Source organism: Thamnophis elegans, chromosome 3 (assembly GCF_009769535.1).
Source record: "Thamnophis elegans isolate rThaEle1 chromosome 3, rThaEle1.pri, whole genome shotgun sequence".
In the NCBI taxonomy this organism is placed as follows: domain Eukaryota; kingdom Metazoa; phylum Chordata; class Lepidosauria; order Squamata; family Colubridae; genus Thamnophis; species Thamnophis elegans.
Genome location: NC_045543.1, coordinates 823,418 through 836,814, shown reverse-complemented (window position 1 = coordinate 836,814; position 13,397 = coordinate 823,418). Strand labels below are relative to the sequence as shown.

Below are 13,397 nucleotides of genomic sequence, written 5' to 3'. Positions count from 1 at the left end.
AGTTTTTACGGCTTTCCTAAAGGCCATCAGAGTGGGTATGGTCTGGATTTCCGGGGGGAGCTGGTTCCAAAGAGTCGGAGCAGCCACCAAGAAGGCTCTCCTCCGAGGGCCCGCCAGCCGACATTGTTTGGCCGACAGCACCCGAAGGAGGCCCAATCTATGGGATCTTACTGGTTGCTGGGAGGTATGTGTCAGCAGGCGGTCTCGAAGGTATCCTGGCCCTAAGCCATGTAGGGCTTTAAAAGTGATAACCAACACCTTGAATTGAGTCCGGAGACCAATAGGTAACCAGTGCAGCTCACGGAGGATAGGTGTAACGTGGGTGTACCTCGGCACACCCACTATCACCCGCGCAGCTGCATTCTGAACTAACTGCAGTCTCCGAATGCTTTTCAAGGGTAGCCCCATGTAGAGCGCATTATAATAATCCAGCCTCGAGGTGACAAGGGCGTGAGTAACCATTAGAAGCGCATCATATTTGATTATTTGAATATATTTGAATAATCATATTTGATTATTCAGATCTTTCTTTAGCATAATAGAAAGACTGAAAACTTCTATAGTCTGTTTATTTTATTAATTACATATTCCTTTTTATGTGTAAGCCACTACTGGAATTATCCTGAATAAAATGTACCATCATGATAATCTTCCTAATTTAATTGTGTAGTTTTAGAGCCAGTTTCACTGATTGATTTTAAGATCAGGTAAACAATGGTTCACCCTAGGTCAAATGTACAAATTTGAATCAATTAAAATATGATAAACAATGACTACAGTCATAAACAGTATGCTGTCTAGCAGAAACCTCTATTATTTCCTCACGAAAATATCTCAAAATCTACAGAGGAAACTGGAAAAGAAAATATCCCTTGCTACGCATAGCACAGCTGCTTCGCCTTTTTTATTTTATTATTTACATTTAGTGAAAAGTTTGGGATGAAGCAGCTATGAAAGCCCTCATGAGTTGTAGAATTGTTTCAAAAGTACTTATAATAGACAGCAAGACATTATATCAAGGAGAAAATCTACTGCTCTGAATTCCAGCCTACTTTTCCAAAAGGATCTGTTCTGATCTGCCATTTATTGAAGACAGGCAGCCTGCTTCATAACAGGACTCCCTATTGATGAAAAACTATCTGTAGCCTATGTACAAGGAATGATCTCATCATCTAAATATAGTTTCTCAGACATTTGAGATCCCGAGGGCAAATCAGGGCCATGCAGCTGCATCTTTACCTATGCTTGTTTGACTGCTGACCACATCTGTGATGTAATTGTGGTTTAAAGCATTTCTGTGTGTTCCCACAAATACTCTGAATTATATTTTGCCATTTATATCCCGAATTCCACACCATTAACTGTGAGATATTGTTAGAAAACTATAGTCAACAAGATACCATTGCACTGAATTAAATTAAGTTGTCTTTGGATGACCACTGGACTTTATTTTGAAAATTCTTTCAAATTTTAAAATGCTTTTAATTTGGGCTCTGAAATAAGGAAACCCGTATTCAACTCTACCCATGCTATGGAAGCTGATTATGTAACTGTAACTGTCAGTCACTATCTCTTAGCCAAAATTCACAAAGTTCTAATTGTTGGGCAAAAATTGGGAAGCATTTGCTAAATCTAACCCTTGAGATTATGTAAACTTTTTGGTAGCAGAGAGCAAACTGCAGTAGATCTAAATTAAGATAGTAAGGCCTGGACCTATTGTTTTCACGCAAATTATACATTAGACCAGTGATGGGATTCAAATAATTTAACAAGCGGTTCTCTTCCCTAATGACCAGCTGGATAGGCGTGGCTCAGTGATCATGTGGCCAACTCAACACTATCACTATCACTCAGGTCGATAGGCTGTTACAACGTAATAAGGGTTAACCAGAGAGGCAATTTATTTAAGCAGGGCAATAAAGATGAGGCTAGAAACAACACCAGAATGTCTCATTTCTGCCTTCCTTACAGGATTAGCCCTGTAAAGTGGGGAAAAAAATAAAATAAGGTTTGTTCTAACAACCAGTTCTCCCAAATAGGTGCAAACTGGCTGAATCCCACCACTGCATTAGAACTATTAAATTAACTTTAAAATCTAGATGGTTGTTATCGAGTTAGATAAATACACTCAACTTCTGTGGATTTTTTGCAATTCTAATAGTTCTATGTACAGTTCTCTACATTTGTAACATTACTAGTGTATTTATTAAAATATATGTACCGTTCATCTTTTCAGGAGACTTTTCTTTAGAATAATGATTCCCCCATATGTTATGACTCCTGTTTCTTAATACCTTGTAAGTAAAATCCATACAGAAAATATAAGTGATGACAAAGCAGCGTGTTTTCATGTAAAATGGCTTATATTTTCTTAAACATATCAATTTCTTATTATTATCCTTGACCAACAATTGGTTACCTGACAACCATTTGAAACAGGAACAAATGCTTTATAGCCCATACAAGTCTTCTGCCCACAGTAAAATATTGTGCCCCCCCCCTTCCCCTGGTTCACCTTTCTAACCTGTTGCAGCCTTCCGTAGTTATATGAATACAGTTTGCAACGTTTCTTGCTCGTTTGCAGCACTTTTTTACTGGTTTCCAGCAAAATAACCAATTCGAAAGAATGGAGTCACAATTACATTCATGACATTTGCTTAACCGCCTCTTAATAAAGGCTACAAAAATGTGAAATTGGGTCTAATCATATGAGTTCCTCAACTTATGACTATAGTGATTTACATCCAGAAATCTAGTCCCAATTGCAGTCATAAATCAAGAACTACCTACACATTATTTTTAAGCTACCTTATAGCTTGCCTTGCATTTTTTAATTTATACCTTTGTTACAATTTTTTTGTATTATGTTGTTTGGTTCTAAAAAGGCCACCCTCATGCTGAATAGGCATTGATAGAACAATTCTCATCTTTGTAATTTCTAAAACAGAAGAAAGCACCAGAGTTATACTATTAAAATGCCAGTGGAACTTTCCTTCTTTCTGCAGAGCACAGTTTTAGTGCAGCCAAGGCTAGCTGGAGAGGATTCAACTCTTCTTTCTTAATCTTCTGCAGTCCTGCAGATGCTAAAGTATCCCTGCAGCTAAAATTGTTTATTCTCCTTAAAATATCTCAAGAATATTAATCACAAAGTCTGTTGATTTTCCAGCAAAAAGGTTTCAATACTCAAATAACCTCATGACTCAATGCCACCGCATTAAAAAGCTACATGGAGTCATCTATGTGTGAGTTGAGTGGTTATATACATTTGTTTAATAAATAACAGCAATATAAAAGTGCTGCAACCATTGTAACTTACTCTTCCTTTTCTAACCCATTCTGGGAACTCAGTTTTGCATTGTCCTCTTTTTCTGCATCTACAGGTTTGGCTTATATTACATGTCACTAATAGGGAAATGGGCTCAATTTGTTTACCTTGCACTATTTAAGATCTCATCTTCATTAGTTCACAGTAATAGAAAGGGACCAAAGTAAATTTAGTACAGTGAAATAAAGTAAATTTGCAGCATTAGGATAAATTGGTAGATAAAAACATAGAAAATTGTCAGATACTTACTTCTTTATAACTTGATTCATATACCATGCAAAACCATAATGTGCTTTGATTTGGCTTAGAGTGATGTGTTGAACCCACCCATCAGGGCTTAATAAACCAATTCACTCTGGCTTATGCAAGTTACCTCACCCTAAACCCTTAGGTGAGGGTTTTCAGCCACTGTATATTTTTTGTCAAAAGCAGGACTAGAACCAAGCTGTAGTGTTCTTCCAGTAGAAAAAGTTGGTTTTCCATGTGGTTTGGAATTATCCTCTTCAGGATATCCTCTTAGCATTGAATAAAACACGGAGAATCTCTCAGTGTACCCAATTTTAATGGGCTGGATATTTTGAATCAAAATATTGATTTTGAAGCTTCTAAAATAAATATTTGGGATTCCCCAGATGGCAGAACCAGATGAAGAAAACTGCAGCCATATAATGTGACATAAATGAGGAAAATTTGGGCAATAGTACATTAGCAGAGAAGATGATTTGCATGTAAAAGGTCCCCAATTTCATTCACAGTTACTCCAGTTAGAAAAGTATCAAGTAACATATATGGAAAAGTCTCAATTCTTTGCCTGCATTTGTAGGCGGTAATGAGTCAGATGGAAAACGAGCCTGACCTAATAAGTTATAATATTTCAAGTGAATGTAGGAATACAGATATATTACACACTATCAATAAAACTAACCTTTATTGAAAAGGCATCGGTACTTCATGTGTACCTATATTTCCAAAAAGATAATGGATAAAAATATAGTCTCTCTAAATGAAGGAATGCTACAAAAACCAGCAATTTTGTCCTTCCAAGTCTGTACAAGAATTTAACTGGGAATCCAGAACTGTGAACTGGATGTGACTTATACTTGAGTCATACAACCTTTATCTGAATAGATACGCGTGTATGTGGGTGTATGCAAACCTCTGCACAAAGTGTTGATTGACATGGTTGTGTCACATTGGGACATGAGCTAAACCTGACTTGAGTCAAGTGTGCTTCATAACACCATTTCTTTTCTGTTTTGGAAGCTTAAGTCATTTAATTGTCTCATACCATAAAGGATCCTTTATCCTAATTTTAAACCTAGGTATGACTACAATGTATGTAATTAGATGGATTGAAAGAACAAGATGGATTCAATTTCTCAGACCATAATAACCGATGGAGAAAGGAGAATAGATAGGCTTGACCATTTGGATATGGAAAGTGTCTCTGCCCTTAACTACTTCCTGCTTAGTACAAAGGGAATAAAGGGAAGATTAATAATTATAAATCATCTATTTTTAGAAGACACCTTTCTATAGTTAAATTTATTTTAAATTCACAGCTTAAATTTTCTATGAACGAATCATGTAATTTTTCTGTGGTTTTTTTAATCAGTATTCTACATTTCATTTTTTTATTTTCTATGATTTTAGAAGAAAAGAGAACTGATTTAAAAGGCAACAACAGAAAACAGATTAATATAATTAAACTTAATTGAAGAGTAAACATAGTGTAATTGCTAGAATGACAATATTTCAAATTTTATAATGAGAATCTAGTTTGCATATTTATATTTATTACTCTCTTAATGAAGATGAGAGATAAAGACACCAAGTGGCTGGGACTGCATAACACATACAGGTGGGGCTGGGTTTCAGGGGTGGGTATTGTGAGAAGAGGTTGTTTATTTCTTAATTGTGATGTGCCTATTTTTAGAGCTTGCAATAATGTATTTTTCTAAGTTTTAAACATTGTGGCCAGAAGAAACTATGAAAAGACCTTTTGCCCTTTTGTGAGAAAGAGTGGCAAAAGTTTAGCAAGGCACAAATGGTAAACAGTATGAATGTCTGTGCAGTGCAGTTTCTGGGCAAAAAATAAATCCAATCAAAACAACCAGAGGAAACTGAGCTTATCTTTTTAAAAAAAAAAAAAATCTATTGCAATTACTATAGAGTACTGCTATTCTTGGGTTGCTTTTTTCGGTATTTGTATTTAAATTTATCACTCTAGAAACATCTTGCTCTAATGTTGGTTATATCTAATTTACTCTATTTCAAGAATTTTAAAAAAGTCATATTACATCATTCAAATGCTTAAAATTATCAAGATCATTTTTTTTCTAATTTGGTTCCTATTTTTAGTACCTTCCAAACTGGTTTTTTTGAAGAAAAAATTATGTATAAAACTATTGGAACAAAACTGGATTTAAAAAAATGTTTAGTTGTCTGTGTATTATGAGGCTCCATGTTATTCCCATGTAATCAGCAAATCAGCCCTGAATATATCTTTATGTTTTTGATCTTTATTAAAGTACCTTCATTTTCTCTCTAGTAATCATGTTTATACATTGTACCAAGCCAATATATATTTTGGTAATATTTTGTTGAATAAGTAATTACTATTAAATAAAATGATTACTATAAGTAATTACTATTTAGGTTTCACTAATATATTCATTATAATATGGAATATAAGAGCATTAGCTGACTATAAAACTATTTCTCTTTTCATTAGGCATTCCAGAGTAATAATAGTGTAATATTTTGTCTCTTCAATCTTACTTGACCAGAATCAGTTCAGAGAGGCTGTTTTGAACAAGTCCAGCAATTCATATGGACCGATATGATGTTAACACCTATGTATTGCTGATGGAGAGCAGTTTCATTATTTCCTTAAAATATATTGCACATTAAGTTTATTGCAAGAAAGTTGCACAAGACTTTTTCAGTAGGATGAATAGAGCAGACAAAGAAACAACAGACTTCCTTACAAAACTATAGGTAGGGCTTTTTTTCTTTTTTAACTTTTCCTTCATGCCTCCCATCCAGCTCAACTTGGACATTTGTGAGGTTAAATATTTCTATATACAATTTTCTGGAAGTGTTAGAAAGAAACGGAAAAAAAATCTAGGAACAACTAATTGGTCAGTTGTTGATAGTCTATTTCAATATGAACTCTATGAAAGCTGCTAGCATCAAAGCAGGAACTCTGTGTTTTATATTCATTTGCCTTGTAGTCCCATTTTCTCTCCCACCTGGATCACAGTTTGCAGAGTTAGGATCGTGATTCTTTCCCATTTGGGACTTTCCCCATATGTTCTTATTTCACATTCAGATCTGAGGCCACTTATGATTCTTTTCAGCAATTAGAAAGTCATCACAGGGTCCCATTGTGCTAGAAAGACCAGTCACCACCTGCCAAAACCCTGGTTTCAGACTGGACAAACATTGTGACCATACTGACTCTTTTTCCATCTGGGATAAATTAAGGGATAATGCAATATACAGGTAGAAATTGCTTTTGATTTTCCTACATCGTGTTCAATTTCTCTTCCCATTGGCTAAGCACTTTATTTGTATTTATTGATGGTGATGTATCACAGATTTAGTGTCTATGTCAGTATCACATTTCTACATGGCTATGTTGCTTACATAATTTTTGAATAGCAATACTTTCCCATTAATATTTCAATGCATCAACAAAAAAATACACTCAATTCTTTTCAGACACATTCTAATTAGTGAACTGCTTCTAACTCACTATCTGGATTTTTGTGCATTTTTTAAAAAATAAACTAAATATGAAAATAATGCTTTCCCCTTCCCCAAAGTATTTCAGGATTTCTGTTATAAAACTGAAGCTTTAAAAGTTACTATTAACTCATCTGACAAAACTTGTTTCTTGACCACTATTTTAGTTCATAGACTTATTCTTACTCTTCCCACAGTATCTTAGTTCAGAGTGAATGGAGGTAAAGAGATGATAATTTATTCTGTCAGCAATCTGGAGGAATGCTGTTGCAAACAGCACTTTATAAATGGGTTACATAGCTTTCACTTCATTTTTTTCTCAGTGATATAAAATTTGTGAGAAAATATGATCCACTTTATAGATTTAATCTAATATCATTAATAAATGAATAATGAATTGAAATAACAGACATGATCTCTTCCCTGCAAGTGGCTTTTCCCCATTTAATAAAAAATTGCTTTTTAAGCCCATGAAGAACTTCTCAGCTTGCCAGTTTAATAGAAAGCTGTTTATTATTGGATAATTCAGATCTTTAAAACTTAAGATCATTGTATATGACATGAAAATCTAAATGTTATATGACATAAATGTTTTAGGACGTTGACTTGAAAGTTTGAGAATTTTCCAAGAATTGAACTTTGTCTTAGATTTAGAAATGTAAATTATGTAGAAATGTAATTTAAATGGTACAAAAGATTGTCGTAATTGGAGAATAAATCACAATCTTACAAAGCTTTTTTTTTAAAGCTGAGAATGCATACTAATCAAATCTAAGTAATAAGGCATTGGAGGGGGGGAAATAGAGAGTTAATCGGGAGGCAGAGGAGTGGTGTCACCATGGCAATCTAGCTATAGTCTGGTTTATAGGGTTCTTCTTCCAGAGTAAGAAGGATCTTTATCAAAATGTATGAAAATTCATGCTATATAAATTGCATTATATACTGCAACGAAACTTACAGTGAAAGAGAAACGACTATAGAGAAATTATATTCTAATTTATTTTGATCTAAGCCCAAATGACAGTGCATCATCATGTAATGTCATGCTACGACATGAATCGGATGGACGCTTTCTCTCACCTCCATTCCACAGGAAAAAAAATGTGTATTCCTTGGCCAAGCGGTATTAATCATTTCAGATTTTTTTAAACATGAGACAATATACGTATCAGAGTTTGTGGGCCTATCGGGGAGACCATATATTGGTTTTGCTGAAAGTTCAGCTAAATAGACTTCAACTTTTGAACTCTGAACTTTGTGATTTGTCAAGTAGATGATAAAAATATGATTTTCTAAATGTGCTAGATGATGAGTACATTTGAACGGTCTTAACATGCTTAGATTTTAGTCTTATCCTTGGCTGTAAAACTCTAAAGTGAGATACTATATACAATGGATTAATTTCGAGATATTTTCAATGCTATAAAAATATATGACAGACTGAGATGTAAACTGTAATTTTACATCTCCTGTAGACTCTAAATGCACGTTTTGGCTTTTGTCACAAGAGGGCAGTATCTGTATTTTAGATACACTTTATTTCAGGAGTATTACTTTCAATTTATTAAAATATTTATTGTGGCTAAAACGAATAATCCTACTTAATTTATAGCATTCATTATTTTGATGTAATCATCTACATTCACAGGCCTGTCAAACTGGCGGCCCGCAGGCCGGATATGTCATGTGCAGGCCAGGTCTGCCCCAGCTCCGCAAAGGCAAAAAACGTCACAATATACCAGGAGCTGGCTCGTGACGCGATCGAGTTTGACACTGTGATCTACGAGATACCATATATAATTATTAATACATTTGTGTGCTACTGTAACATTTTGTGGATTGTTTCTTTTAGTTTCAGAGGTTTGAGCTGAGAAGTCAAGAATACTGTAGCATCAGGGCATAGCACAGAAGAAGACTCAAGCCAATGGAAAATAACCGCTTGCAAATGCAAGACAGGCCCACTAAGAATCTGCTCCTTGTGGGTATTTAAATATATAGTCAGCAATGGATGATTGATCAAAAAATAAAACTTTTTTCATTTTAATTATTAACAATTTTCTCCAGCTCATGAACAAAGATAATTGCAATATTAAGATTAAAATAATAACAAATATTTGATTTTATTTTTCTAAAGAAAATTGTTCAATTAATATCGTTATTGTTACTTTTTTATTTTAGATGTCCAACCCCCGGTTGTGATGGCTCTGGACACATTACAGGGAATTATGCTTCACATCGAAGGTATGTACAAAAGTGAAATTCATTATGATAACAGTTTCCAAGAAAAAGACACTAACAGCAAGTGTTTTCAAGTCATAAGATCACTTTCCTACAGATGCTGTGCTTAATATAAATTCATAGCAGATACAAAATAGCAATTAAGGTCATCATAACAATGATTAGATCTCCAAAACAATTCAGCATTCAGTTCCAAATAATTAATTATACTTTAAACCATTAAGATCTAATATAGTACTAAAGCAAAATCACAAATAATTTACCTACTTAGCAAATATTACTAGCAAAATAAATTAAGATGCCAGTGTAATAGATTCTTAAATGTTGCGTATTCCCACATCAGATACAAAAAAATTAGCAACAACCAATTAAAATGCAGCATAGATTCTAAAGTGCTTGAATCAGAAATAAATGATAAGGTAAACATTTCCACCATAGTTATATATCAGTAAATAATCTGCTGCCTGTTTTATAGAGTGCCAGGTATAGAATATAGAAATAATATTTCATACAAATACCAATATGGAAATGTGTTCTGACCCCCCTCTTTGCTCGTTCAGAAACGACAGCCACACACAGCTTGCAAAGGAATGTCTTTATCAGTCCCGGCTTTTGCTAGCTGCGAGCCCACAATAAACATAGATAAATTCTCTGGCAAAAAGTTAAACAGCAAATGCAAAAAACAAACTCTCACAGCAAACCAGGTTTACATAAAGCAAATCACTTATCCAAGTGCTTCTTTGAATCATGAACACGAACTAGAACAGGAACGGAATGGAACTAACGAACGGAACGAACGACGTTGACTTCTGCAACTAAGGCGTGGCACCATCAGTCTTTTATCCACAGGAGGAGATCCTAAATGAGCCCCAGCTGCTTGTTATCTTCTCCTGTGAGCATCCTGAAACCACTCACAGGAGATTTCTGTGTCAGTCTGATAGCAGCTCCAAAGGCTCCTACCGAGCCACAACAGAAATGTATAGGTGAAAATGGATTAAAAGTTAATTGAGGGACTATATATATTAAATCTAAGTTTTCCCCAAAACCAGATTGCTAATTATTAAAAAACAAAGAGAGAATAGCAATATGTGGGCAGTTTTCTAAGAGGCAAAAGTAAGAACTTCTTAAGAATTAGTGTTGGGACCAGTGCCTTTTATTTTCTACATTTGTTTCCTGATTTAGCTATAAAGAGTAAGCTGGCTATATTTGCAGATAATAGTAAATTAATTGGGGCAATGGAAACCAAACATGATCGTGAAGAGCTTCAGAAGAATCTCTTTAATACTGGATGAATGGTCAATTAAATGAAAATGTAGTTCAATTGTATTTGTACAAAGTGATACAGATTGGAACCTCCCCGCCCTGCCCCAGGAGATAGGATAGAATTTGGGGGGGGGGGGGGGGGGGGGGGGGAATCAGAAAAAGATGTTCATTCTTTATGTAGCAGTTGTAAAAGACAAATTCAGTGCTAGCAATCATTAAGTTTGGAAATGAAATTGGAAACCTTGTAATGCTGTTATACAAATATATGCTGCATCTGCATATAGAATACCATGTAAATACTACATTTGAAAAGTACAGAAGGAAAACACAAGATTAGGAGGGGCAAACAATCATTCCATATTGTGACTCAGGACTTTAGGAATTTTGATTCTTTATTATGTTTAAAATCAAGAACCCCTCATTAGCTAAGTGTATATATTTTTATGTATCACAGGGCTACGATGGAATAAAAACGGTGTTTCTGGGTCAGATAATAATTAGAATGAAATGTATTTATCTCCATTCAGCATCATTTGCTGACTAGAGTAGAATAACTAATATTGTGCAGATGTCGCATAAAAGGATTTGCATTCCTAGACATGGAAGAGCTTAACCCAGATGCTGTATTGCCCAGTTAATTTCTGGTTCATTTCATGTGTGGCACCTTTCTAATTTATTTACTCATTTTATAAACAGTAGGGTTTTTATATTATTTTAAGACATATGTGGAGGGCTACTTAAACTGTACTTGCTCTCTCCACAAAATATAATGGCTATGCCTGTAAGAAGTTTATATGTTTATGGACTATGAGAATCTGCATTTTGCTTGGAACTGGATTATACCCACAAGCTCAATAGAATTGCTCCGGCACAGTCAATGTGCAGAAATTGGGTGAAGTGGCATGTTGAAAGGGTTTATTTGGATTGCTATGAAATCCTTGAATTCCTTCATATGGAAGAGTTTGATATAGATGCTTCCTTTGTATGAGAAGTCCAATTTAACTTCAGTGGAAAAAAACAAGTACTAGGAATATATTTTGAATTTATAGTAGTGATGAATATTCACTTACAAGTAAATTTCTTATATTAGGATAAAGGTTGGCATTAATGAAAAAGTAATACATTTACAGGTTTTTTTTTACTTTGTGGTTTAGAGATGAAGTGGTTGGCAAAGGAAGAATACTTCACAATCCTAGAAAATTATGATTCAATTATACTAACTGCAAACTGTATATAACTTTCTGATTTTCATGATTCAGAGTTCTCTGAAAATCAGCATTGTTCTCATTTGAGATTTCATTTAAAAAATAGCTATTCTTTTCTTATTACTCTTTAACTTGAGCTTATGTTCACTTCTAATGAAAGATGAGTTCCCTCTTGTGGTTAATTCTTGCCATTGTTCTTTCATTTAAAAAGAGTAAAAAATTTGAAATCAAACTTAGAAAGAACTTAACCTGCATGTCATTTTTATTCAGTGTGCATTTTTTTAGATTAGTTGATTATGTTTAGAAATAAATAATTTCATTGATTTTCTTTATTCAGCCTTTCTGGTTGTCCACGAGCAAAGAAAAGTGGGATTAGAATAGTACAAAGTAAAGAAGACAAGGAAGATCAAGAGCCAATTAGGTAAGTATGGGCAGCTATATATGATTTAATCAACTATGTCGGTTTTCTTCTTATAGTCGAATGATACTGCTCTCCCATATGTGTGCATTTTGGTCTTTTTTAAGCTTATGTGTCTATATAATTAGGGTTATCTTGTTCAATTTCTTATCATATAATTCTACCAAATAATAAACAAGAGACCCAGTACAAGCTAGAAGAAACTTGTTTTAGTAAAGATTGGAATGTTATCCAGTAACACAATGTATTCACATATTTTTCATGCCTGGTCATGAGACGGAATATTTTTTATGTACAAATGCTTGTGCATCATGTGTTGACATCTCCATCACCACACACACATACACCATTTTTATATGTCCAGGAAGGAGTTTTATAATGTAGCAATTACAAAAGCACCATTAAAAATACAGTGAGAAAGATAAATATTGAAAATAGGACGATGTTTCTTTTGGTAGAGTCTTCAGGTGACAGAATACTGAAAATTAAATTACATCGATACTGTAATTTTTAGAGCAATCCTAATTATCAGGGCAACGCTGTGATTCAGAATGAATCCTGAATGTGATGCTAAATAACATTCGGGCATCACATTCATGGGGCCTCTTTTCACTTACCAGAAACATCTTACTATACAAATTGTTCTAAAGAACATCACATGAACTCCAATTTGAAGCTCAAGAAGTCATCCTGGGAAAAGCAGGGTGTCATGTGCACACACAGGAGGAAAAATGGGGGGGGGGGGGAGGGTGTTACAGTAAAATAGACCTTGATGACTGGGTTCAACGTTCTACCTTCAAATCAGTGCGTTTGATGATGGATTACCCAGCTGAACTGTTTGGAGGGCCAAAAGGGAAACAAATGTGTGTATATATCTTCACAGTCATGGCTATCCGATTTCATTGTAGTTCAGATATGCTTTTTTAGAATTCTTCATCTGTTCCCATGTTTCCTTGGACCTCATTCAGTCAATTTGTTTGTTCTATATCGTTCATTTCTTTTATCTTATTTCAACATGATGAATGTTAAATTTGAGACAGACGTCTATAAAAATTTAAATATCTACATACAATTTCCCAGTTTAGTTAGTCCTTCTCTCTCAATAAGTAATTTATTGTTCTATATAAGCTTCTTTTTAATTGTACAAATAAATGTAATGCCTTATTAGTTATGTCTCTTCCTGTGTCTTTTTTCGGTT

At 34.3% G+C, this 13,397-nt stretch overlaps 1 protein-coding gene across 5 annotated transcripts in view; it reads left to right on the top strand.

The window, feature by feature from the left end:
- MYT1L (myelin transcription factor 1 like) overlaps positions 1-13,397 on the top strand; it is a 101,674-nt gene that overhangs the window by 77,227 nt on the left and 11,050 nt on the right. For all 5 annotated transcript variants that reach the window (XM_032213857.1, XM_032213856.1, XM_032213854.1 and 2 more), the window contains exons 14-15: positions 9,254-9,316; positions 12,119-12,202. In XM_032213857.1, coding sequence (XP_032069748.1) covers positions 9,254-9,316; positions 12,119-12,202 — 147 coding nt within the window. The remainder of the gene's footprint in view (positions 1-9,253; positions 9,317-12,118; positions 12,203-13,397) is intronic.